This window comes from Podarcis bocagei (assembly GCF_964188305.1).
Source record: "Podarcis bocagei genome assembly, chromosome: 7".
Taxonomy (NCBI): domain Eukaryota; kingdom Metazoa; phylum Chordata; class Lepidosauria; order Squamata; family Lacertidae; genus Podarcis; species Podarcis bocagei.
In genome coordinates this window covers 7,638,352-7,663,593 of record NC_138132.1, presented here as the reverse complement: position 1 = coordinate 7,663,593, position 25,242 = coordinate 7,638,352, and the positions used below count along the sequence as shown (strand labels likewise).

The 25,242-nt window shown below is 50.0% G+C and overlaps 1 protein-coding gene across 1 annotated transcript; it reads right to left on the bottom strand.

Moving 5' to 3' along the window:
* Positions 1-303: 303 nt before the first annotated feature.
* On the bottom strand, positions 304-13,947 carry QPCTL (glutaminyl-peptide cyclotransferase like). Its single transcript, XM_081200504.1, has 7 exons — positions 13,600-13,947; positions 10,397-10,543; positions 9,292-9,579; positions 7,697-7,849; positions 4,610-4,709; positions 2,564-2,680; positions 304-756 (listed from the first exon to the last, which is right to left on the bottom strand). Exons 1-7 carry the CDS (start codon positions 13,930-13,932, stop codon positions 611-613), a joined length of 1,284 nt encoding a protein of 427 aa, XP_081056630.1. The 5' UTR covers positions 13,933-13,947; the 3' UTR covers positions 304-610.
* Positions 13,948-25,242: the final 11,295 nt, after the last annotated feature.

The window sequence follows — 25,242 nt, the reverse complement described above, 5'->3', positions numbered from 1 at the left end:
TGGCGAAGGGGCTTGAAGAACTCAGAGAAGCTATGAACTATGCCGAGCAGGGCACCCAAGATGAACAGGTCATAGTGGAGAGTTTTGACCAAACGTGATCCACCTGGAGGAGGAACCGGCAAGCCACTCCAGTATCCCTGCCAAGAAAACTCCATGGACAAAGACAACAGGCATATAAAAGTTATGACGCTGGAAGATGAGCCCCTCAGGTCGGAAGGCGTCCAACATGCTACTGGGGAAGAGCGGAGGACAAGTACAAGTAGATCCAGAGCTCCACTCCAATTTGGTTTCCCTGATCCACTCCAATTTGGTTTCCCTGGTCTGTGCCATCTTGGAGACCAGACTGGGGTCCTCTTGCCTGGCCAGTCACATTCCCTGAGGGGCCTGAAGGCTTAATACCCCAAGACACAAGGTCTGAGACCCTTCCGTTCCCCAGCCTGTCTCTCCCCACATCCCTTTGGACCACAAGCGCAGCTTCTGCAAGGGCCGCAGACGGAGTCCCTGGCAAGCGACTGTGCTGGTTCTTAAACGAAGCGCATCCTCCAGCCGTTCCACATCTCGGTTGACCAAAAACCAAAGGCCTCGGGGTCAGCAGGAGAGTCCTTTCCCCCTAAAGCCACAGATATTCCGCCAGGAAAGCTGCCAAGATTTTACAGAGGTTGAGCACCGTGGGCGGGTGCAAGTTCTCCTCTGTGTCCTCGAAGGTGTGCCAGACGGCGGGGAAAGGTGTGGTGATGAGGTGAAGAACTGGAACACCTTCGGCAAAGAAAAAGAGTGAGAAGGAATCAAAAGCTGTGAGCCCAGCGTTGTCTGAAAACCACGCAATGCAGTACATTTTCTACTGAGTACATCGTTCAAACACAGGTGTTTTTTATTTCTTTCTTTAAAGGAAGAAGAAGAGTTTGGATTTGATCTCCCGCTTTATCACTACCCTAAGGAGTCTCAAAGCGGCTCACAATCTCCTTTCCCTTCCTCCCCCACAACAAACACTCTGTGAGGGGAGTGGGGCTGAGAGACTTCAGAGAAGTGTGACTGGCCCAAGGTCACCCAGCAGCTGCATGTGGAGGAGCGGAGACGCGAACCCGGTTTCCCAGGTTACGAGTCCACCGCTCTTAACCACAGCGCCTCTCCAGCGAAGCGAAGCCAGGAGAGCGAGAGGGGTCGATCCCTCTTGCTCTCCTGGCTTCAGCGAAAGCTGCGCAGCCTGCATTCGCTCCATAAGACGCATACACATTTCCCCTTACCTTTTAGGAGGGGGAAAGTGCGTCTTATAGAGCAAAAAATTTCCCCAGGTCCTTTAAACTCGCAGCTGCTTTAGAAATCTGCTTGACCCCTGCAGGTTCACTCTGCGAGCTTTCGGTCTCTGCTTTCAAGCTTGCAGCACACTGCGTTGCGAGACTTTCCCCTGCCATTCTGAAAGCTCTTCCTCTATTCCTCTAGACGACCATTTTATAGAATTGTAGAGCTGCAGGGACCCCCCCCCCCCGGGTCATCTAAGATACGATAATCTTTATTGTCATTGTCCCATACAGATCAACGAAATTGAAAAAATCTAAATCAGACATTCAAAAACCCACAAGCCTGCTATCCCAGCCTCGTTGACCCCCTAAAAACTCTCATACCCCATAATTGGATACAATATACTCACATAGAGACTACCTTAAAAGGTAAAGGGACCCCTGACCATTAGGTCCAGTCATGGCCAATTCTGGGGTTGCGGCGCTCATCTCGCTTTACTGGCCGAGGGAGCCGGCATTCAGCTTCCGGGTCATGTGGCCAGCATGACTAAGCCGCTTCTGGTGAACCAGAGCAGCGCACGTAAACGCCATTTCCCTTCATGCTACCTAGAGTGGTACTTATACAGGGGTACCTTTTTATCTACTTGCACTTTGATGTGCTTTCGAACTGCTAGGTTGGCAGGAGCAGGGACCGAGCAACAGGAGCTCACCCCATCGTGGGTATTCGAACCACCGACCTTCTGATCGGCAAGTCCTAGGCTCTGTGGTTTAACCAACAGTGCCACCCGCGTCCCTTGAGACTACCTTACGCTGCATTTAAAACCAAAATCACATTTGGATAGAAACTGTTTCTCAGGTGGCTAGTCCTAGTCTTTATAACCCTGTACCTTCTTCCAGAAGGCAGAAGCTGAAAGAGATCATTTCTGGGGTGCGCACTATCCTGTAGCTTTCTTACGGCACTTGGAAGCCTAGATTTGATCCAAGGTGGGAAGAGTGCACCCAATTATTCTCTCTGCAGTCTTTACAACATTGGACAGCATTGACCGTGCAGCTCCCAAACCACACACAGAGACCGTAAGTCTCTGTTGCACTCTCAACAGTGCAATGGTAAAATGCCACCAACAGGTCCTTCGAGAGATTATTTTTCCGGAGGATTCTCAGAAAATATAACCTCTGCTGTGCTCTCTTCATCGGGTCTTTGCTGTTTTCTCCCCAGGTTAGCGGATCTAGCCCTGCTAAGGGAGCAGACTGCAAACAGCAAACACCGGATCAAACCAGCAACGAAAAGACCTCAGGGCAACTGGGGGAAAGCGGGAGAGAAGTACCTCTCCGGAGGAACGGAGCGTGGTCGTCTTCGACGGGGTCATAGTAGGAGCGTTGCTGGAAATAGAGCTGCTCCTTTGCGTGAGACTCCAGAAGGCCGAGCCGGTGCAGTTGCCTCTCTAGAGAACAAAAGAGTGGGATTAGGCGCAACATAGGAGCTATGGTCCGACTGAGACTTACCGTATTTTTCGCCCTATAGGACGCACTTTTCCCCCTCCAAAAATTAAGGGAAAATATGTGTGCGTCCTATAGAGCGAATGCAGGCTGCACAGCTAAGCCCAAAGCCAGAACAGGGAGATGGAGTGCTGTGCAGCGCTCCGTCTCGCTGTTCTAGCTTGGGGATGGCTGCGCAAAGCACCCTGCTGCTCTGCGGAGGCTTCAAAGGCTGCTCTGCCTCCCAGAGTCTTGCAGTTCCCGCTGCACTCTGAAGGCTTGCGGATAGCCGCCTGAAGCCTGGAGAGCGAGAGGGGTCGTTGCACACCGATCCCTCTTGCTCTCCAGGCTTTGCTTCGCTGGAGAGGCGCTGCACAGTTTTCCCTCTCTGCGCAGCGCCCCTTCAGCGAAGAGGGAGGAGAAATGGAAGGGGCGCTAAGCAGACGGGGAGAATTTTTTCCCCCTGTTCTCCCTCTCCTATGGTCTGGTGCATCCTATAGAGCGAAAAATACGGTATCTTCAGGCTCCCTAAGCGCTTCCAGCAAATACTGGAGGAAAACACCAGCCCAAATGTAGGATTGCAAATATCCAGTGTGTGAGGATCAGATGGGGTTACTATGAGGAATTATAAAATATGCATCAAGCCATTGTGTCCGCTATGAAAGCATGGCATTGACCGGGTTCGATTCATTGACAATAATTTCTGATCAAATCCCACAAGCCTCTGCATTTCTGGACATTTTCTCTACTGCCCATTTTTCTCTGTCTGACAAGCACATATAAGCACCATAGGACACAGTTGCCAGTTGCTTTGCCAGGCATGCATCCTGGGTCATAAAATACACCGTATTTTTCGCTTTATAAGACGCACCAGACCACAAGACGCACCAAGTTTTTGGAGGAGGAAAACAAGAAAAAAAATATTCTGAATCTCAGAAGCGAGAAGAGCAAGAGGGATCGCTGCGCAGTGAAAGCAGTGATCCCTCTTGCTGTTCTGGCTTCTGGGATAGCTGTGCAGCCTGCATTCGCTCCATAAGACGCACACACATTTCCCCTTACTTTTTAGAAGGGAAAAAGTGGGTCTTAGAGAGCAAAAAATACGGTAGTAGGTAGTTTCTTTGATGTACCCTTCCTTGGTTTCGTTCATCTTAGGGCGTGGAAGTAGTTTCACAGGAAGGGGATAAAAATCCCTATCTCCTTGCCATCCTTCCTCTCCTGTTTACCGCTTGTTTACGACCTCCGGGTTTTCCTAAAAGCATTGCTTCCTATTTTACTTTGAACAGCATATGCATGGTCAAGTAGGAAATTAGTTCTTTGTAGTTTTAATCTTTAACTTTGTCCCACGTGGGGTTTTTCGAAATGCGCAGAGGAAATCTGATTGGTTCTTACGGACGCTGTGTAAAAAGTTCTTTTGTGAATAAAACGACCTGGGCCGAGGGGTGGACAGGAATTATTATATGCACCCCTCCCAGAGTCTTGCTGGTCAAGCCTCTGTTTGTATCCTTCCTTTGCTTTAGGGACGCCTCACCCCACATCTGTGGCACAGGTAGAAGTTCTAAAGCAGGGATGGATGCGGCACGCGTGGACCCCCCCCCCAAATTGATGGACTTCAACTTAAAAGGATGCAGGAACTTGTCAGATCATGGGTCCATCCACCTCAGTACTGCAGCTGTTCTGCTGGGTTTCCGGCAGGGGTATTGGAGTCCACTTGGAGGGCGCCGGGTTGGCGAAGGCGAATCTATCGGACAGAACTTTACATCCCAAGCCCCCCCCACTGGCTGCTCATCCCTGGGAGGCGGGGTCTAAATGGAGGCGGGGTCTGAAATGCCAATCAACCCTGGAGCCCCGCCCCCTCCTTTCCCGATTGGCTCCCCAGCGCAAAGAGTGACACTCACCGAGGCCAACGAGCCTTTCGAACCAGAGGGCTGTGTTGCGGAAATGGTTCTGGATGGTTGGCTGGCGGGCACCCAAAAGGTCCAGCAGAACAAAGAGAGACTGAAACGGGAAAATGCAGAGTCAACAACACAGGTGCTCCCGTGCCACAACAGCAGCAAGAGTCCTGATTGCACAAGGATGGAAGAATGAGGAAATCCCAACGAAAGAACAACGGCAAGAAAAATTGATGAACTATGCAGAGTTGGCTAGATTGACATACAAACTGCGGGACAAGGACAACTGTGACTTTAAGGAAGAATGGGAGCTTTTTGCAAATTATCAAAAAAGGCAACAAAATGAACGGGACTCCTTGGCAGGTTTTGAATAAACACTCACAAATTTATTAGGTGAACATATGTACAATTTTGGGGGACACAGGTGGTGCTGTGGGTTAAATGACAGAGCCTAGGACTTGCCGATCAGAAGGTCGGCGGTTCGAATCCCTGCGACGGGGTGAGTTCCCGTTGCTCCGTCCCTGCTCCTGCCAACCTAACAGTTTGAAAGCACGTCAAAGTGCAAGTAGATAAATAGGTACCGCTCCAGCGGGAAGGTAAACGGCGTTTCTGTCCGCTGCTCTGGTTCGCCAGAAGCGGCTCAGTCATGCTGGCCACATGACCCGGAAGCTGTACGCCGGCTCCCTCGGCCAATAAAGCGAGATGAGCCCTGCAACCCCAGAGTCGGTCACGACTGGACCTAATGGTCAGGGGTCCCTTTACCTTTTTATGTACAATTTTATAATATGCAGAGAATTATATGTGTAAAGAAATCAGAGAGGGGAGCTGAGAGAAGTCTTTGGTGGGAGGGAGAGGGAGGGGTGGGGGGAAAATATTGTAATTGATTAAATGGACTGATAATTTGTTATGTTGAAATTGTTTAATAAAAATTTAAAAAACCACAGACACAGGAACTCCCAGGGCCTCTGCTGTCGTTTGAGGCTCCGGTGGTCTCAGGAGTCCCTTGTTTCACAGGGACTTAGAAAGATGCCTTCTCTAGATTATTGTTCCATCTAGCCCAGTACTATCTACAGTAACGTTGGAAAATGTCAATCACTTCTCCTACCTGGGCAGTTATCTTTCCACAAGGGCCAACATTGATGCCGAAATCCAGCATCGCCTGAGCTCTGTGAGTGCGGCTTTCTCCCGATTGCTTCCCTCTCGCCTTCTAGATCCCTCCTTTAAGATCAATTGTAAGCACGTATGTCAGGGGTCACCCTGGAGTGTTGGCCACGCAGCCTGTGGCCAATGGGAGTTTGAGTCAAAGGTAGTGGGTTCCTCCCCTCTAGTGTCTGTGATCAGAGCTAGAGAGGAGCAAATTCTCTCCACCTTGGACCTTATAGCCCGAAGTTTGACACTAGTATGGAGAAGGGGATGGGAGGCACGATGGGCAGTTATCTTTCCACAAGGGCCAACACTGATGCCGAAATACAGCATCGCCTGAACTCTGCGAGTGCGGCTTTCTCCCGATTGAAGTGCAGTGTGTTCGAGGACCGGGACATTCGCAGGGAAACCAAAATGCTTGTTTACAAAGCTATTGTACTACCAACTCTACTGCATGCTTGTGAAGCATGGACCACTTATAAACGCCATCTCCAACACCTCAAAAGATTCCATCAATGGTGTTTCTGGAATTTTTTTACACATCACTTGGGAAGACAGGCAAACCAATGCCAGTGTACTGGAAGAAGCAAAGATCACCAGTGTCGAAGCAATGATTCTTCAACATCAACTTTGTTGGACTGGTCATGTTGTGCGAATGCCTGATTATCGTCTTTCAAAGCAGCTACTCTATTCTGAACTTAAAAATGGAAAGCGTAATGCTGGTGGTCAACAAAAGAGGTTTAAAGACTCGATCTCAAGGCAAATCTAAAAAATTGTAGTATCAACACTGACAACTGGGTAACACTGGCCTGCGAGCGCTCCAGTTGGAGAACAGTGTTCACCAAAGCTGTCGTGGGCTTTGAAGACACTCAAACTCAGGACGAAAGCGAGAAACACGCTAAGAGGAAGGCACGCTTAGCAAACCCTCACCGTGATCAACTCCTATCCGGAAATCTATGTCCCCACTGTGGAAGGACGTGTGGATCCAGAATCGGCCTCCACAGTCACTTACGGACTCACTGTTAAAACCGTGTTTATGGAAGACAATCTTACTCGGCTACGAGGGATCGCCAAAGAAAAAGACGACATTGACTGGCAGTCGCTCTCCAGGGCATTCCCAGATCCTACTTGGAGACTGAATGTGATGGCCTGGGATTCGGACTCGAAGGCTGAACCTGAGGGATCCCAGCCTGCACAGGATTCCCCGCCTCCAGAACCAGCTGAACCGTGGCTGGGGCCTGAGCCTGAAGGGTCCTCACCTGTGCTGGATCCTCAGGTGCAGGCATCAGCTGAGTCTGCTCTGGCTCCTGAGGTGATGGAGGACCCATTGCCTGCAGGTGCTCCACTCTCAGCCCCGTCAGGGGAAGCTGAGGTTGCCTCTGGGTCCAGTAACCCTCCAGCCTCTCCTGAGCTGCAGGGGCTCAGGGCAGAGAGGCGGAGGGAACTAAGTTCCCGCAGGAGGAGTGCTCGCCTCCAGGCCAGGAGAGGCGAGTCACCAGAGGATCAGGGCTGCCCTATGCCTCATGGCAGATAAAAGCCAGCTAGCCCCAGTCCCAAGTTGCGGGAGCAACATTGTTGGTAGCCTGTTCCTGCTGGCACCCTGTCCTGCTCTTCTGCCAGAGTTCCTGACCTCACTCGACTCCCTGCCTTGGACCCAGCTTCAGCGCTGACGGACAGCCTCCATACCGCACCCTCGACCTCGGACTGGACTTGGACCTTGCCGCACGGTTAACCCTCGGGACCTGAAGACTGAACCAGGAACCTTCTTGCGCACGGGGCAGCATGCTTTTACACTGAGCTGCTCCCGTGGCGCTTAATGTGGTTTCAAACCGAACAGGGGGAGTTCAGAGAGGAAGCCCCCACCCTTTCAAGGTGGCAAAGGCCTGCACTTCCCTTTTTGCAAGGAAAAGCCAGCCGTTTCTCAGGCAGCTGGCTCAGAGAAGCACTCACGATAGCCTGGAGCTGGCTGAGGCCCGGGCGATGTGGCGCCTTCGCCATGCGATCAGCCAAATGCCGTGCGCCGTACAGGGAGTCCTGATCCGTCCACTCCTGGAAGGCCTCCTCCCCGTCGAAGAACAGCAGTTGCAATGTCACCTTGGAGCCCTAAAACACACAGACATGCTGTTTTAGACCTCCTTCGGCTATTCAACTTCAAAGCAGGTTGCAAAGTTTCCGTTGATGCATTAGAAGACGGCGGCACTATTGATAACAGACATGGATAACATCCTGGATTGGAATGGAGCCAGAGGCAGCTGCGCTGGTAAAAAGGCAGTTGGAAAAAAATATACATACAAATAAAGCTGTATTCGACAGATGAAAGGATATATGATGTTTGACATGACTGAGAATCGTGGAACCAGGGACGGAGAATTTTAAAGCGTTAAAATCGAGATGTGGAAATATGGAAACAACGAGGAGAGGCAAGACTGAGATGTGGAGATATGCTTCAGAGGTCCAGATTTGGATTATAATTTGGTCTTTTTTATTTTAATTGGAATATTATGATTGGATATATTAATTGGATGTTTTTATTGGAAAATTAATAAAAATGATTTAAAAAAGAAGATAACGACACTATTACAGCTGCCACATGTCCTAAAATGAGTAATGAATACAACAAGTTGATCATTCCCCACGTTGACAACCTCAAGGCAATTACTGCCATGCACTTGATCGGCTCAACTTAACTTTTGTCATAAGTTAATATTTATTTTTGGATGATAGCGATGTAGCTATATTGTCAAAAGAACAGTAACTGCCACCAGGATTTTGGCTGGCTAACATCCTATATCCTTTTAAATGTGTTTGTAGATAGGAGAGGGGGTTATTGTTTTGTTCTCTTCTTGTTTTCATTGTGTATTTTGTGTTTTTTTGTCTTGCATTTTTATGCTGTGAACTGCCCCTGAGATCTATGGATGAAGGGAAGTATACACATTTAAATGATGATGATGATGATGATGATGATGAACTCACTACTGGGAAAACCAGTAGTGATGTATGGATGTGAGAGCTGGACCACAAAGAAGGCTGATCGCCAAAGAATTGATGCTTTTGAATTATGCTGCTGGAGGAGACTCTTGAGAGTCCCATGGACTGCAAGAAGATCAAACCTCTCCATTCTGAAGGAAATCAGCCCTGAGTGCTCACTGGAAGGACAGATCCTGAAGCTGAGACTCCAAGACTTTGGCCACCTCATGAGAAGAGAAGACTCCCTGGAAAAGACCCTGATGCTGGGAAAGATGGAGGGCACAAGGAGAAGGGGATGACAGAGGACGAGATGGTTGGACAGTGTTCTCGAAGTTACAAGCATGACTTTGACCAAACTCTGGGAGACAGTGGAGGACAGGAGTGCCTGGCGTGCTCTGGTCTGGGGGGTCGCAAAGAGTCGGACACGACTAAACAACAAAACAACAATACTTTTAGACAAATGAAACATTAAAAAGTTCCCCACCGGCCGCTCTAACCACTAGCCCTTACTCCCCCTTTCTGCAAGAGGCACAAAAGGAAATCGGAGCATTTCTGCCCAGGAAAGGCCACCCGCTCACCCTCTCCTTCAATTTCTTCAGCTCCTCGTCCAGCGCCGTCACCAGCTCCATCAGGATGGCACAGGGCACAGCCGAGTCCATTGCCCCCAGGAAGGCCCGGCCACGCTTGTCGCGGGGGAAGTATTTGGAGTCGTAGTGGCAGGCAAACACCAGGCGCCAGGCGGCTGCGGGGTCCAACGTAGCCACCACATTGGCGAAGCTGACGACGCCGTGTGGCGCACGGTCTTTGAAGGCGTCCACCTCTATCTGCCAGGAAGCACCCAGTTCCCTCAGCTTCTCCACAATGAACTAGGAAGAAGAGAAGGTGAAGGACTTGAGTCACTCACACAAGGTTCCTAGTCCTCAGTTTTTTACCCTCTCTCATAAAACTCAAGGACTTCCAAGGAGACGGAGCGCTGGAAGACTCAGGACAGATATCAAATGAATTTATTTTTCGACACAACTACTGCAGCAGCGAGAGCATTCCATGTCCCCCAACCATAGCTGTCAAGCGTCCCTTATTTGGCGGGACAGTCCCTTATCCTAGCGCCATGTCCCGCTGCTGTCCCTTATTGATGATGTCCCTTAAATTTCCCGGGTTTCAAAGGAAGCAGCTCCTCTCCCTCCCTGCCGGCCAGGGAGGAGGGAGGCTCCCACTGTGTTGCTTGGCTGCGTTGCTCACCCAATAAGGAGTCTAAGAACGACTGGGGGTGGAGCTTGCATGCCTTGTGCTGATCAAATCGGCCGCGTTGCCTGGGGACTCGCCTTTGCTCAGCGCTTCCCAGCGGAGAGGTGACGGTGGTTTTCCTTGCCGCATCCCCTTTGCCGGGTTGCTGCGCTGTGGGAACCACCGCTTGAGGCTTCCTTTGGCTGCTGACTGGGCTTTCTGCCTTTGGCTCGGAGGGGCTCAGAAGTCGAACATACCTGTGCTCCGAAAATCCCTTATTTTGGCTGCTGATCCCTTATTTTCAAGGCTGCTGGTGCCTTATTTTCAAATCTGTAAGTTGACAGCTATGCCCCCAACGGTGAGACGATGCAGCGATTACAAAGGAGGACCGTAACCTGAATTTTACGGCTCGCCATGACGTGTTCGGTCGCCCGCTGCAAGATTAGCACTTGGACTCACCTGCCGGACTTTTTCGTTGCCAGGGCTTCCAGAATACCTCTCGATCAGGATGGGCTGCAGGTAGCTACGCCAAAGGCGCTGCAGTTGAACCTGCGAGGCCAGGTCTTTCAGCTGACCGCTAGTCAGGTTTTGGGGCTTGTGCTTCAGCTGCCAAGAAGGCGAGAGAAAAGCCTCGTCAGAAAACAATCCCAGCAGCGCCAGATTTAGGACGGCGCAGGCAGTTGCGCTGCACAGGGTGCAGAGTCGAGGAGGTGCAAAATAACAACAACAACATTTATATGGGTACCCTCTGAGAAGATACATAAAAAAGCAACTGCACCAAAATTAATTACAGTCATACCTCATGTTACGTTTGCTTCATGTTACGTTCTTTCAGGTTACATCCCGCAGCAACCCGGAAGAACCGGAAAGGGTTACGTACTTTTGGTTTTTTGCCACTCGCGCATGTGCAGAAGCGGCAACCCGTGTGTGCGCAGCTGTGCCGCTGCGGGTTGCACTCTTTTCATGTTGCGAATGGGCCTCCAGAACGGATCCCATTCGCAACAAGAGGTACCACTGTATTGTGAAAATAAGAATTATTGGGGTGGGGGGGGGTGGGGCAGTTTTTGTCCTCACTCTGGGCACCATATTATCCAAGTCCAGCCTCACTGAAGGAAATCCTAGCAAGCTCAGACCATCTCTCCTGCTCTCTCTCCCTCAATAAAATCTAAATTCCCCATAGCTGAGGCCTTGTGGCGAGGCTCCCTCCAGGTGAATATTTTTCCCACATATCCAGCAGCTTTGGACTACAATTCCCATCAGCCCCAGGCAACACAGCCATCTTGGACTACAACTCCCACCAGCCCCAGCCAGCACGGCCATCTTGGACTACAACTCCCACCAGCCCCAGCCAGCACGGCCATCTTGGACTACAACTCCCACCAGCCCCAGCCAGCACGGCCATCTTGGACTACAACTCCCACCAGCCCCAGCCAGCACGGCCATCTTGGACTACAACTCCCACCAGCCCCAGCCAGCACGGCCATCTTGGACTACAACTCCCACCAGCCCCAGCCAGCACGGCCATCTTGGACTACAACTCCCACCAGCCCCAGCCAGCACGGCCCTGCTTGCATATGGTCTGGTCTAGTAGGTTTACCTGGTCCTCTCCAGCCTAAATTATATGGCTGAAAGGAAGAAAGCTTTGGGTAACCAGGAGAGGATTTTTGTGTGTTGAAGGGGAATGACTAGGTGCCATAGCTGTCAACCTTTTCCTTTTCTTAAGGGAAATTCCCTTATTCTGAATAGGATTCCTCACAAGAAAAGGGAAAAGTTGACAGCTATGCTAGATGCCCCTTTGAATCCTGCCGGTCATAAGGCTCTGAGGCGGATTCTGTGAACTGCCCTGACACCACCTCGGGGAATAGGGTGGTATATAAATTCAAGAACTAAAAATAAAAAATTAAAGTCTTTCATTGCAAAGCCTTTGCAGGAGGATCCCGTGGTGGGGACGCAGTCTGGCCTGCCTCCAACAAACCACAAACCTGAAAACCCCAAAAGGAGATCATCCACCCCCCACCGACCTGCAATCTGTCCTCTCCAGATCCGCGTTGCACAGTAGTACGGATGCACTTACTTCGTAAAATTTATATGTACAGCACTGCTCGATTGTACGGTGGAGGGGAACCCCAGAGCGGTTTCCAAAAAAAAAAAAGATAAAACAGCACAACCAACTTGCAGCCATAATGAAAAATGGTGGTACGACTCAGGCAACACGTTGGTGACTAATATACACACAATAATTACCAAAACGATTATACATTCTTTATCAATCTTCTGAGAAAAATGCAAAACCTTGTACAAAGCCACAGAGACTTGCGAACTACCCAAAATGAGATGAACTTACAATGTCTGATTTCAATGGATTTTTCAAGGGCTTAAGTCAGTCTTCTGTTTTCTTTATTTTTCTACTGTGTGGATATTAGTCGCCAACGTGTTGCATGAGTCGTACTACTTCTATGAGCAGCACAAGTTGCATTTTTCTAGCATAATTAAAAACGTGCAGGTAGTTGACACCGCAGCAGCGCAGAGAAACCCCTCGCAAGCTCTCTAAACCCTTTGCCTAAACAAGAACTAGAAGGCGCCAGAAAGGATCCATGGTGTGCAGCCTGGGAGTCATTTTGGACTCACAGCTGTCCATGGAGGTGCAGGTTAATTCTGTGTCCAGGGCGGCTGTCTCCCAGCTTCATCTGGTACGCAGGCTGAGACCCTCCCTGCCCACAGACTGTCTCGCCAGAGTGGTGCATGCTCTGGTTATCTCCCGTTTGGACTACTGCAAGCGAGTCGGGGGAGAGAAGTTATAATTGCATGTGCAGCAATCCTTGCACTGGACTACTGCAACACGCTCTACGTGGGGCTACCTTTGAAGGTGACCTGGAAACTGCAATTAATCCAGAATGCGGCAGCTAGACTGGTGACTGGGAGTGGCCGCCAAGACCACATAACACCGGTCCTGAGAGATCTGCATTGGCTCCCAGTACATTTCCAAGCACAATTCAAAGTGTTGGTGCTGACCTTTAAAGCCCTAAACGGCCTCAAAGGCCCAGTATACCTGAAGGAGCGTCTCCACCCCCATCGTTCAGCCCGGACACTGAGGTCCAGCACCAAGGGCCTTCTGGCAGTTCCCTCATTGCGAGAAGCGAGGTTACAGGGAACCAGGCAGAGGGCCTTCTCGGTGGTGGCACCCGCCCTGTGGAACGCCCTCCCTTCAGATGTGAAGGAAATAAGCAGCTATTTCTTTAAAAGACATCTGAAGGCAGCCCTGTTCAGGGAAGTTTTTGATATTTAATGCTGTACTGTTTTGAACATCTGATTGGGAGTGGCTGGGCCTGAAGCACCACTTTAGCTAATGGGGCCTCCTGCTGCCTCTGCGCCTTCGGAGCACGATTTCTGTTCTCATCCTGAAGCAAAGTTCTTAACCTGAAGCACTATTTCTGGGTTAGCAGAGTGTGTAACCTGAAGCGTCTGTAACCTGAAGCGTCTGCAACCCGAGGTACCACTGTAACATTTATTATTATTACTGGAAGCGGGGGATGCGCACATCAAGAGGCAGGGAGTTCCACAGCGCCTTGGAGGGCGGCGATCTGGAAGCGACCCCCTCTCCCCCCCCCCCGCTAACTCACGCGCGTGCACCAGACCCCCAACCCCCCCCTACCTGTAGGTACCTGGGCGCCCGGGATCAGCTCCCCCTGCGCCGCCTCCCGGGGCTGGACGGCCGGGTCCTCGCCCACCTGCCAGAGCAGGTAAAGCCCCGCCAGGGAGCCGGCGGCCAGGGCCAGCAGCCCGGCCAGCCAGAGGCGGCGGCTGCTCCCCAGGCTCCGCTTCCGCGCGGCGGGGAAGCCTCCGGGCTCCAGGCCGCCCTGCGGGACCCCCATCCCCGCGCGGCCCCGCCGAGGCCCTTTCCGCATGGCGCCTCCGCTCCGACTGGGGACCCGGGGCTCCTGCCGGCCACGCCCCCTCTCGGGGGAGGGCCAATGGGGTGAGGCCGCGCCGGGCATGAATGGAAGGAGGCGGAGTCACGAGCTCCACCTTCCGCGTTCGAGCCGCGCCTCCGAGCCCCCAGCCTATCAGACGCGCCCGCGCAAAGGGGGCGGGGCGACGCGGGGCCACGCCCGCTCGCTGGTTAAGGACACGCGGCGCTTTCGGAAAGGAAAAGAGGAGGAAGAGGGAAGAGGAAGGCGAAGGACACGCGGGGAGGAAAGGGGAAGGTGGCGGGCGGTTGGTTTATTACGGAAGGAGGTTTGATGCAATAATTATGGGTTGTTAGCCGCCCTGAGCCCGGCCTTGGCTGGGGAGGGCGGGGTATAAATAATTTTTTTAATTCTTATTATTTAAAAATATATATCACACAACCGAAATCTGCACCTGAGCAGCGAATGCCTTTATTAGGAACCGAAAGGTCCACAATCTATGGGCAAGCTTTAGTATTAATAATAATAATAATCATCAGGGCTTTTTTGTAAAAAAAAAAAAAGTTTAGGGATACTCTCATTTTCCTACTCATATTGAAATACTGCCTCTCAATGAGGCCAAACAGATTCAAAAAATGTTTAGGGGTATGCGAACCTCTGCACCCCCAGAAAAAAGCAATAATAATAAAAAGTTATTTATACCCCGCCCATCTGGCTGCTTTTCCCAGCCACTCTGGGTGGCTCCCAACAGAATATTACAAACATTATAAAACATCGAACATTAGAAACTTCCCTGGGCTGCCTTCAGATGTCTTCTAAAAGTCAGATACAGTGTTACCTCTGGATACAAACGGGATCCGTTCCGGATCCTTGTTCTCATCCTGAAGCAAATGCAACCCGCGTCTTGAGTGGGTCGCAATTAGCTGCTTCTGTGCATGTGCATGGTGTCATTTTGACCAGCTGCGCATGCGTGAGCGATGAAACCCAGAAGTGACACATTCCATTACTTTTGGGTCGCTGCGGAGCGCAACCAGAAAACGCTCAACGTGAAGCAACTTCAATCCAGGGTATGACTGTAGTTGTTTATTTCCTTGACATCTGGTGGGAAGGTGGACGCTACTACCGAGAAGGCCCTCTGCCTGGTTCCCTGTAACCTCACTTCTCGCAGTGAGGAAACCGCCAGAAGGCCCTTGGAGCTGGACTTCAGTGTTTGGGTTGAATGATGGGGGTGGAGATGCTCCTTCAGGTATACTGGAATTATGCAGAACTCGTCACCAGCCTAGAAGATGCGCAAATGGTGGGGGAGGGGACTACAGTAATTCGGCTACATGTTGAAGCCATGAATACCTTCATTTTATATTATTCCTTACTCACCTTCATAAGGTCCCAGGTGTGTTATGGCCCAGGCATCTGCTTGGCCGCAGTGAGAATAACATTGCTGGACATGGAGAGTCACTGGCTTAAGCCAGCAAGGCTTTATTTATGTTTTCAGTTCTAGTGTTTTTAATACATAAAACGCTTCCAAAATGTTCTGTTCCAAATGCAGCAGAATTCAGCAAGAGAGGTGGATCCCAGAAAACAATACCGTAAGTGCCAAAGACCTTTAGAAACAAATGTGAGCACCTTGAATTTAGGCCTGGAAACAAACGGGCAAGCAGTTTGGCTGCTTCAGAACAGGTTGTGCGAGTTCTAAATGGGACTCCGGCCAGCAATCTGGCTGCAGCATTTTGGACCAACTGAAGTTCAGACAGTTCCAAGTTGGAGACTGCAGACTGAATTCGTCTCTGCTAGGTGCTGCAACTGTCAGGTTGTAGCTTGGCATTTGGGACAGAGAAGGAATCAATGGCTGGCCTCCATTTTAAAAAAATACGAAGACCAGCTGTTACCCAGATCTGTCCCGTTCAGCTTTAATTGATTTGTAAGAGACTGTTCATTTTGCCAGCCAACCCAACCTTTTACACCCCCCCCCCTCTACATATGGCTGGATAAGACTCTAGTCCACCAGTGCTTATATTATAATGAATTTGTTAAATCTGTAAGGTACCACAAAAAACTTCTGGAAGTTACCGGCATCAAACTTCTGTTCTAGTTGTTACGAATTCAATTAGAATTCAATCCCACCTGCAGATTCGCTTGCCATCTGGTTGGTTGAACTAGTTCATATGTGCAGCTGGAACATGCACATGTGAACCCACCGCCTGTTAACACTCATATGGAGGGACAAAGCTGGAACTGAGGGAGATCCAATGTCATGGACTGGTTGGGTGCAGAGGAATGGTGGAAGGAACCAGCTGGGGAACCACCAAGCGAAGAATGGTCATGAATGGTCAGAGGGAGAAGAGGGAGCAGACTGGGAGGAGTCGGTGTTGGAAGCTGAAGAGAGGACAGGGCTTAGTGAGCTGGGAGAGTCTGTGGCAGAGAGCAGTCCACAATTGGAGGCAGAAGCTGACGAATGGGAGGTTGGTCAAGAAGCTGAGATGAGTAAAGCCCTTCACGGCTTAGGACCCTCGTACCTACGGGATCGCCTCTCCTGGTATGTCCCATGGAGGACTTTACGGTCTTCAAACAAAAACATCTTGGAGGTCCCAGGCCACAGGGAGGTTGGGCTGGCCTCAACCAGAGCCAGGGCTTTTTCGGCCGTGGCCCCGATCCGGTGGAACACTCTGTCACAAGAGACTAGGGCCCTGCGGGACTTGACAATATTTCCGCAGGGCCAGCAAGACGGAGCTGTTCCACCAGGCCTTTGGCCAGGGCACAGCCTGACTCCCTCCTTTGGTAATCGTCACAGAACTCTAGCCCAATGGTTGCCATTAATTTGATTGGAATTAATTTTATAATGAAATGATTTTAGAATGTTGTATTATTTTATTGTTGTTAGCCGCCCTGAGCCCGGCTTTGGCCGGGGAGGGCAGGATATAAATAAAAAAAATTAGTAGTAGTAGTAGTAGTAGTAGTAGTGGTGGTAAGGCTGTTGAAGAGATACAGGTCTCTCTCTCTCCTGCTGTAACAAGTTCCCCTTTGTCTCCCAGAACCACAAGAGTCATGAAGACGAAGAAGAAGAGTTTGGATTTGATATCCCGCTTTATCACTACCCAAAGGAGTCTCAAAGCAGCTAACATTCTCCTTTCCCTTCTGTAGTGGTTGGGAGTTACTCGTGCGTAATTCTGCCCCGTTTGAGCATTGGATTGCCTGGTTAAACCCTCCGGACTGCACAGCCCATCTCAGCGTGGCTGCCCTTAGTCACTCGTAGAATCTGTCTGTGGGCGTTTCTTAAAGCGCTGCCAACATAAGAGTTGTTTGACACCCAATCGTTTCCACCTCTCACTGCGCGGGAGTCTCCTGCGCAGGGTGGGCGTGGGCAGCGGGGTGCTTGGGCTCTCCTCACTAACTTCCAACGAAGAGTCCTGGAGCCCCTGCACCTCCCTGTCCCGTTGCTCTCCTGGATCCCTGGTGTTACACTCATTCTCTTCCCCTTCTTCCCAGCTGAGTCTCCCCCTAGCGCTGGGACCTTCTCCTGCAGAATCAGAGACCCTCTCCTTTTCCCGTGCCTCTGATGTCAGTTCCCTGACACCTTCCTCCCCCACAACAAACACCCTGTGAGGTGAGTGAGGCTGAGAGACTTCAGAGAAGTGTGACTGGCCCAAGGTCACCCAGCAGCTGCATGTGGAGGAGCGGAGACGCGAACCCGGTTCCCCAGATTACGAGTCTATCACTCTTAACCACTACACCACACTGGCTCTGAATAGGGTGGAGGAGAGATTGGTGACTTGTAGGCGCAGTCTCCGGTTGCTTGGGGGAGCGGAATCCTGGAGAGGAGGGGACTTAGTCAGCTGTGGGGAAGTGAAGACCTTAAGTCTCAGCAACTGCTTCATGAGGGCAAGACCCAACGGGAGATGAGTTGCTGTGCTCATTAGCCCTGACACTCCTGTCCTACTAAAGAGTTAACTCCAACTTGCACAGTGTGATTGACTGCTGGCTTGCTCCTGTCACTCATTTTCCAACCGCCTCTGGGCCATTAATATAAGCCAGTCACTCTCAGTCTAACCTTCCTGTTTGTTTTGAGGACAGAGAGAGAACACCTTGGGCTTTGTGGAGGAAAGGTAGGGGAGAAACGTGACAAATAGCCAGAGCCCAAATAAAACCCTTGCAGGCATGAAAAACAGCTTCTTCAGGGGGAAAAAAGTATTGGGTTGCATCCAATGTAGGGCTAAATACCTTGTTCTTTCCGTGCCAGGATTTTTGCTTGTGCAACAGAACTTTCTCCTTCCCTCCTCCCTGTGTGGCCCCTAACTCTTTTCTGGGGTTCCCCAACCCTCTGGAGCAGATTTGGGGAGGTTGTGGGGTGTGCCTTGAAGCGAGTCGGGGGAGAGAAGTTATAATTGCATGTGCAGCAATCCTTGCACTGGACTACTGCAACACGCTCTACGTGGGGCTACCTTTGAAGGTGACCTGGAAACTGCAATTAATCCAGAATGCGGCAGCTAGACTGGTGACTGGGAGTGGCCACCGAGACCACATAACACCGGTCCTAAGAGATCTGCATTGGCTCCCAGTACGTTTCCGAGCACAATTCAAAGTGTTGGTGCTGACCTTTAAAGCCCTAAACGGCCTCAAAGGCCCAGTATATCTGAAGGAGCGTCTCCACCCCCATCGTTCAGCCCGGACACTGAGATCCAGCACCGAGGGCCTTCTGGCGGTTCCCTCATTGGGAGAAGTGAGGTTACAGGGAACCAGACAGAGGGCCTTCTTGGTAGTGGCGCCCACCCTGTGGAACGCCCTCCCTTCAGATGTGAAGGAAATAAGCAGCTATCCTATCTTTAAAAGACATCTGAAGGCAGCCGTGTTCAGGGAAGTTTTTAATATTTAACACTGTACTGTTTTTAGCACTTGATTGGGAGCTGCCCAGAGTGGCTGGGGAGACTCAGCCAGATGGGTGGGGTATAAATAATAATAATAATAATAATAATAATAATAATAATAATAATAATAATAATAATAATAATAATAATAATAATAATAATAAACAACAACAACAACAACAACAACAACAACAACAACAACAACAACATTATATTGCACTGGCAGATTTGTTTGATGCTGCCAGAATGGTGCAGGATTGCAAACTCGACTGCCTTACTCATCTTTTGGAACAGACTTGCAGGTGCTTGTTTTTGTAAAGCGCAGAGCGTGATGATGCTCAGCTCTGACAATCCATCAGGTTCTGTTGCCGAAAGAACCTCTTCTCTCTCTGGCTCCTGTCCCAAAAGAACTTAACATTGGGCCGTAATGCCGGAGACCTCAGGGAGATGTGTTTTTAGCTGATTCCCGGGAGATGGGATACTCAAGGTAAGCTGTGTTCCAAATGAGCTGAAAGGAGGAGGCTCTCGGCTGGGCGCCACGGCTAAAGAGATAATCACAAAGCATAAATGTGGTTATGTAAAAGGCCAGCATTCTGCAACAGGGGAGGCTCTGCTGAGGGAGGCCAGGATGGGATTGGCGTCGTCTCTCGAACGGTGGGCTTGCTGGCAGGAAGACCAATGGGATCGTCCGAGCCAGAGACTGCCCAGTGCTTACAAAAACAAATAAATCCGATCTCGTTCCAAAGATGAGTGATGCAACCAAGTTTGTGCACGGTTGCACGTTCTGCACCATCCCTACCCCCTCTGTCGCCAGGAGCGGTGCAGAGCTTGGCAGGAGTAATTAAACCTCCCCTCCCATCAAAAAAGTCTGAAGTTCATGTTGCAAGAGGATGGGCAAATGAGGCCCAGACTGGACTCAGATGTTAAATGTGCATAATGCATTTGAGTTTTATTTTGTTTTTAAGAAATGCTAATATCATCAGCTAGGGAGGGGGATTATTGGGTTTTCAGCAAAAGTGGAGGGGGGGTTACCTATTCTTCTTTGGTGATCACTTGTAGCCAAGTAAGATTGTCTTCCATAAACACTGTTTTAACAATGAGTCCGTAAGTGACTGTGGAGCCCAATTCTGGACTCACAAGTCCTTCCACAGTGGGGACATTGGTTTCCGGTCGGGAGTCAGTCACAGTGTGGATTTGCCAAGTGTGCCTTCCTCTTAGCGCGTTTCTCCCTTGCGTCCTGAGTTCGAGTGTCTTCAAAGCCCATGACACCTTTGGTAAAGGCTGTTCTCCAACTGGAGCACCCGCAGGCCAGTGTTTCCCAGTTGTCAGTGTTTATACTACATTTTTTTAGATTATACCTAGATAATTTTACCTATTATCTCCTCTGCTGCAGTCCTGAGGAAGACCCAAGTGTTTGTTTGTGCAGAGGGTGGGGGAATTCCCCCCACACAACTGGCACAAATGTGGGAATTTACTCCCAATGCAAAGACTGGCTTCAGAAGTGGGTTTTTTCCTCCGACTTTCCAAATCTTTCCAAAAAATCCAAAAACCCAATATTTTATTGGTTTTTAAACAAATACATATGGTAATTATACAGAAGGAGTTGGTTAATTTCTCCTCCACACTTGCTGTGATCCAGAAAACCTTCAGAAAAACCACAACTGAACCACACAGATATTTGATATTTTCCTTTGTAAACAATTCAGAGATCCATCTCACGTCAAGCCCAGGTAGGCCCAAATTCAGCCACCCTCTCTGCTTTATGGACTTATTAAGAGCAGATTGCAGATGGACTTATTAAGAGCAGGTTTATATTTGAAACCGTAAGGTCTAGAAAATGGTGTGCTGTTTGTTTTTATCATGAAAATGGATTCTCAGACCAGGGCATTTAAAAGCCTCCCCTTTCTCACATGACCCTGCCATCTCTTAATGGAGAGGGAATCTTTAGTGATGGGGCCCCCATCTGTGGGGAACCCTCCACTGGCATCGCCCCCAACGTCTTTTAACACCCGTTTAACACACCTGAGGTGCTCAGAACAATTCCATCTGGCTGTGGCTGCTTTGCAAAAAACGCTGTTTGTGTTAGGATTGCTGTGTTTTTACCCGAGAGTTGAAAAGGTGGCCATGTTTGCCCAAAAGAAAAATACCAAAGTAGTCCGTAATTGGACGATGCCTTTATTAAGCTGACCAAAAAGTCCAGAAAACAAGGGTGCAAGGTTTCGGATCACCCAGACCTCTCCACCAGGCTACAGGTTCGAAACATGGGCGTAGGCAGGGAGAGACAAGGCGGTTGGTGTTTGACAAGGCATCCATGGCTGCTACACCTGTTAAGTTTTAAGATGAAGGCCGGAAGTTGCTAGCAGGCATTCAAATCAGGTACTTTCAGGTGCTCGCAGGTATCGTGTTGCACCGCAGTCGCCTCTGGAGGGGAACCACATAGCGGCTGGACCTCTGTGAAGACAGCTGCCAGCTGTTCCTTCTTCACACAGAAAGGATGTCTTATTGCAGCGCTTCGTTAAACGGTGGAACTCGCTGCTGCAGGAGGCATTGACGGCGATCAACCTGGATGGCTTTAAAGGAGGACTGGGCAAATCGATGGAAGGGGATAAGGCTATCGATGTCTACTAGACCTGAGGCTGTGTCTTCACAGTTGGAGGCCATCAGCAATGTCTAGGCAACACGACGACCATGTACATACGCAACAGACAATCTTTTATAGATTCCTTCAAACCATAAGAAGTCCAAAATGAAATCTTTAGTCTCAAAATTTCTGAAAATCTTTAAATGAAACGAGGTATCAGACTTTGAACGATGAAAAACAAGCCGTGAAGCTTTGTGTATTCAGCAAATGATGTCCAATGAATGTAAATATATCGAATGAATTTATGTGACTACATTATTACATGAGCACTGTTCCGCAGCATTTGATATTTTCATTTACATACATTCATTTGATATAAGATGGGTTTATGAAGCAATTCTATATCGTCCCACCACGCTGATGAAGAATTCTACAAAACAGTAGTCAGTATCCGGAATCACTGTTCAGTGTTGGACATCATATTTGCTGAATACACAAAGCTTCTATAAAGATTGTCTATTGAGTCTGTACATGGTCATCGTGTTGCCTAGACATTGCTGACGTTCTCTTTGCAACACAGAGGTTTGTTTGGTTACTTATTGCTGTACCATGGCCAAATGGGCTCATACCTTAGCCTTCACAGTTGGAGGCAGCAGCGCCTCCGAGTTTCAGTTCTCGTCTCTGCCTCCCTCTTTAGATTGTGGAATCATAGAATTGCAGAGTTGGAAGGGACCCTGAGGATCATCTATTCTAGACCAACGGCCTGCAATGCAGAAATACGCATTGTCTCCCACGGGGATCGAACTTGCAACCTTGGTGTTATTAGCACCATGCTCTAACCAACTGGGGACGCGGGTGGTGCTGTGGGTTAAACCACAGAGCCTGGGACATGCCGATCAGAAGGTCGGCGGTTCAAATCCCCGCCACGGGGTGAGCTCCCGTTGCTCGGTCCCTGCTCCTGCCAACCTAGCAGTTCGAAAGCACGTCAAAGTGCAAGTAGATAAATACCGGCGGGAAGGTAAACGGCGCTTCCGTGCACTGCTCTGGTTCGCCAGAAGCGGCTTAGTCATGCTGGCCACATGACCCGGAAATTGTACGCCGGCTCCCTTGGCCAGTAAAGTGAGATGAGTGCCGCAACCCCAGAGACATCCACGACTAGACCGAATGGTCAGGGGTCCCTTTACCTTTACCTAACCAACTGAGCTATGTGACCATGAAACAAGAGGTGGGAGGTGGAGAAGAGGAAGAAAAAGAAAGCTAGGAAGATATTGATTCTAGCTGCTGTGCTGGGTAAAAGGACTACCTAGTTTTCCTTTCATTCCTTGTTCTAGGGACACCAGGTGAAACCAGTTTCAGAGACAATAACAATCTTTGGGGCTTTTAAGAGCTGTTCTAGTATGCTGGCAAGAGAGGCTGAACTATGAATCAGGTCCCAGTTTTATTCTCTTCTCTGCTGCAAACTCACTATGTAGTCTTAGGTGAGCCATGACTCCCTCCGCCTCTATTATCCCATCTGTACAATGGGTGTAATGAAAGCAACCCACTTCATCCTGCCCCTCGTTCTCCATTTTTCTTTTTCAACCAACACTCAACATTTCGCCGCTCCTGAGCATGTTCAGTCCTTATCGGGCTTTGCAATTTAACTCCGGTTTGTGCAAAGAAAGCCCAAATGACTCGCTTATGAACCCCCCGGTCAGCAAATAAAAACGAGCGCAGAACCACTGTCAGAAATCAAGCCTTATTTCTTTTCTCTCTTTTTTTCCTGCTGTTTAATTTTTGTCCCCCCCTCTCTCTACCCCCTCCACTCAAAAGTCATTTTTGAAAATGTCACACATGTACAGAGACAAACAAGCATATAAATATCAGTGTGAACAGGACTGGAGATGAGGACGGCACTCCACTTCGCGAGCGGAGCAGTGCGGGTGGCAAGACTTTTCGACCGAAGTGTGAGGTTGGGGAAGACTGCGGAGCGAGAACTCATTCTGGTAGGGAGGAGAGAAATGAGCAAGATTTTTCGGTGGGCGGCGGGTAGGATGAGATAGATGGCTAAAAACCACCCAAAATTAAGGGCAGGTGTATATTTGGGTTGGGTTGTAGTGTGTGTGGACATATGTGGAGGGTGTGTGTGTGTGTGCACATATTTTAAGAGGGTGACATTCTTAAAAGGCGGCATGTGGAAGGCCGACTCTTTAGGGCCCCTTAAGGATGGCTGTGTCTAGGGAGGGCAGCGAAGCGCTTGCATGGATTCCAGGTTGACACAGAATCCGTAAAGCGGCAGAGCTGCGCAGGAGAATTTTCATAGCTGCACCTTCTCCCTTCTGCCGGGCCAGCCTTGGGGACAAGCGACGGCTCTTGCGACTGCCTCCCCTGCGGAAATATTAAAAGCGGCCAGAACTGCCCTGTATGGAATCTGGAAAGAGGACAGTCTGGGGGAAATTTACGGGAGCCAACAGCCCAGCTGAGACTTTCAAAAGAGGGCTAGGGAGGCGCATGGAGGTCTTTTGTTTTCTGTGGACTGGAAATCTCAGAGGAAACTGCCAGCTTTTCTCCAGAAAATCCAAGCTGATCTATTGAACAATGGAATCAGAGTGGGGGTCTCAGGACAATTCTTGGTCTCTAGCTGGACAGAGCTGTGGGGTGCAGGACAGAGAGGGCTGCTCCCCAGCAGAGATCAAATCTCCTTGCACAAAGGAGTATAAACTCCTCAATGGGGGTTTGCTGTATTCAGGGAGGGTGGGAAAACTCCTTTGCTGCAGAATGGGTTCTCTCCGTCCCATTACGGTGGCTGGGGACAAGGTGAAGGGGCCACGTAAAAAGTCAGGTGGTAGCCCTCTCTTTGGTATGGAAGGGGGTCTGACCTACCTGCCCAGGGCCCTGGCAGAGAACAAGGTCCCCCTAACCCAGTGGAGCCTCAGACGTCACAAACAGAGCCCTTAAGACAACGTGAGAGTTTGTAGCCCTAAGAAGATGCACAGGGCATCAAAGGCAGACGGAGGTGATATGTCTGGGCGATGAAACCCTCTCCTGATTTTTATTTTTGGGGGGTTGGGGGGGGCAGAAGCACCTGGCGTGGGGCCGTCAGACATGCAGCGAATTGCGGGCAAACATAAACCACAGTTGCAAGGTGTGGGGCCCTTCCTTTTCCGTCGTCCTTCCCCACTGCTGGGCTTGACTGTTAGGCAAAGCAACATGCCGCCCCCCTTGCTAGCGCAATTCAGCGGGCAGACGGCGATATGTTTTCTCCTAGCGCTAGCAGACCTCGTGTTGGAAATTCCAGTTAAAACAAACCCCTTTTCCCGGTGCCGTTTTGGTTTTTTTTGCAGCTCACAAGCAGGTGTCTAGGACTGGGAACTCCCCCCCTCTATGCCACAAATGTAACTCTGTTTTTTAAAGTGGTTCCCTGGCTTTTTTTGGGGGGGGGGTGAAGAGAACTCTCAGATCGGTTCGAACACGGCTGCAGAGGGTTTTCTGGCAGAGACTCCCTTTGCCTTCTTCCTAAGAACGATGCGATTTCAGCGCCGTTCCTCTCCAACTCGTAAAAAGGGCTCGGGATTATTTTGTGGCTGTTCTATCCACCTGCCCCGAGGTCCCCTGCAAACAGAGCGAGCAGCCAGGTAGCAGAATGGAGGTCTGATTTGTGGGATTTGGAAGGGTTGCATGCGATCCCAGAGCACAGAGTGTCCGGAAGGGTTTCAAAATGGCAGGGATCTGGGGATAAAGGAAGGTCTCTCTCTAACGGAGCAGGGGCACGAGGTTCCCCAAGCGAGGCGACAGGTTTGCAGAGGGGCACAGGCAGACCCAGGAGAAGTGGTTCGGCTGTAGGAGGTTCGGCAGGAAAGAGGGAGAGAACCGCGGGCAAAGTCAAGAGGTCTAAATCAATGTTTCCCAAAATAAAAAAATTCCTTCCAGTAGCACCTTAAAGACCAACTAAGTTAGTTCTTGGTATGAGCTTTCGTG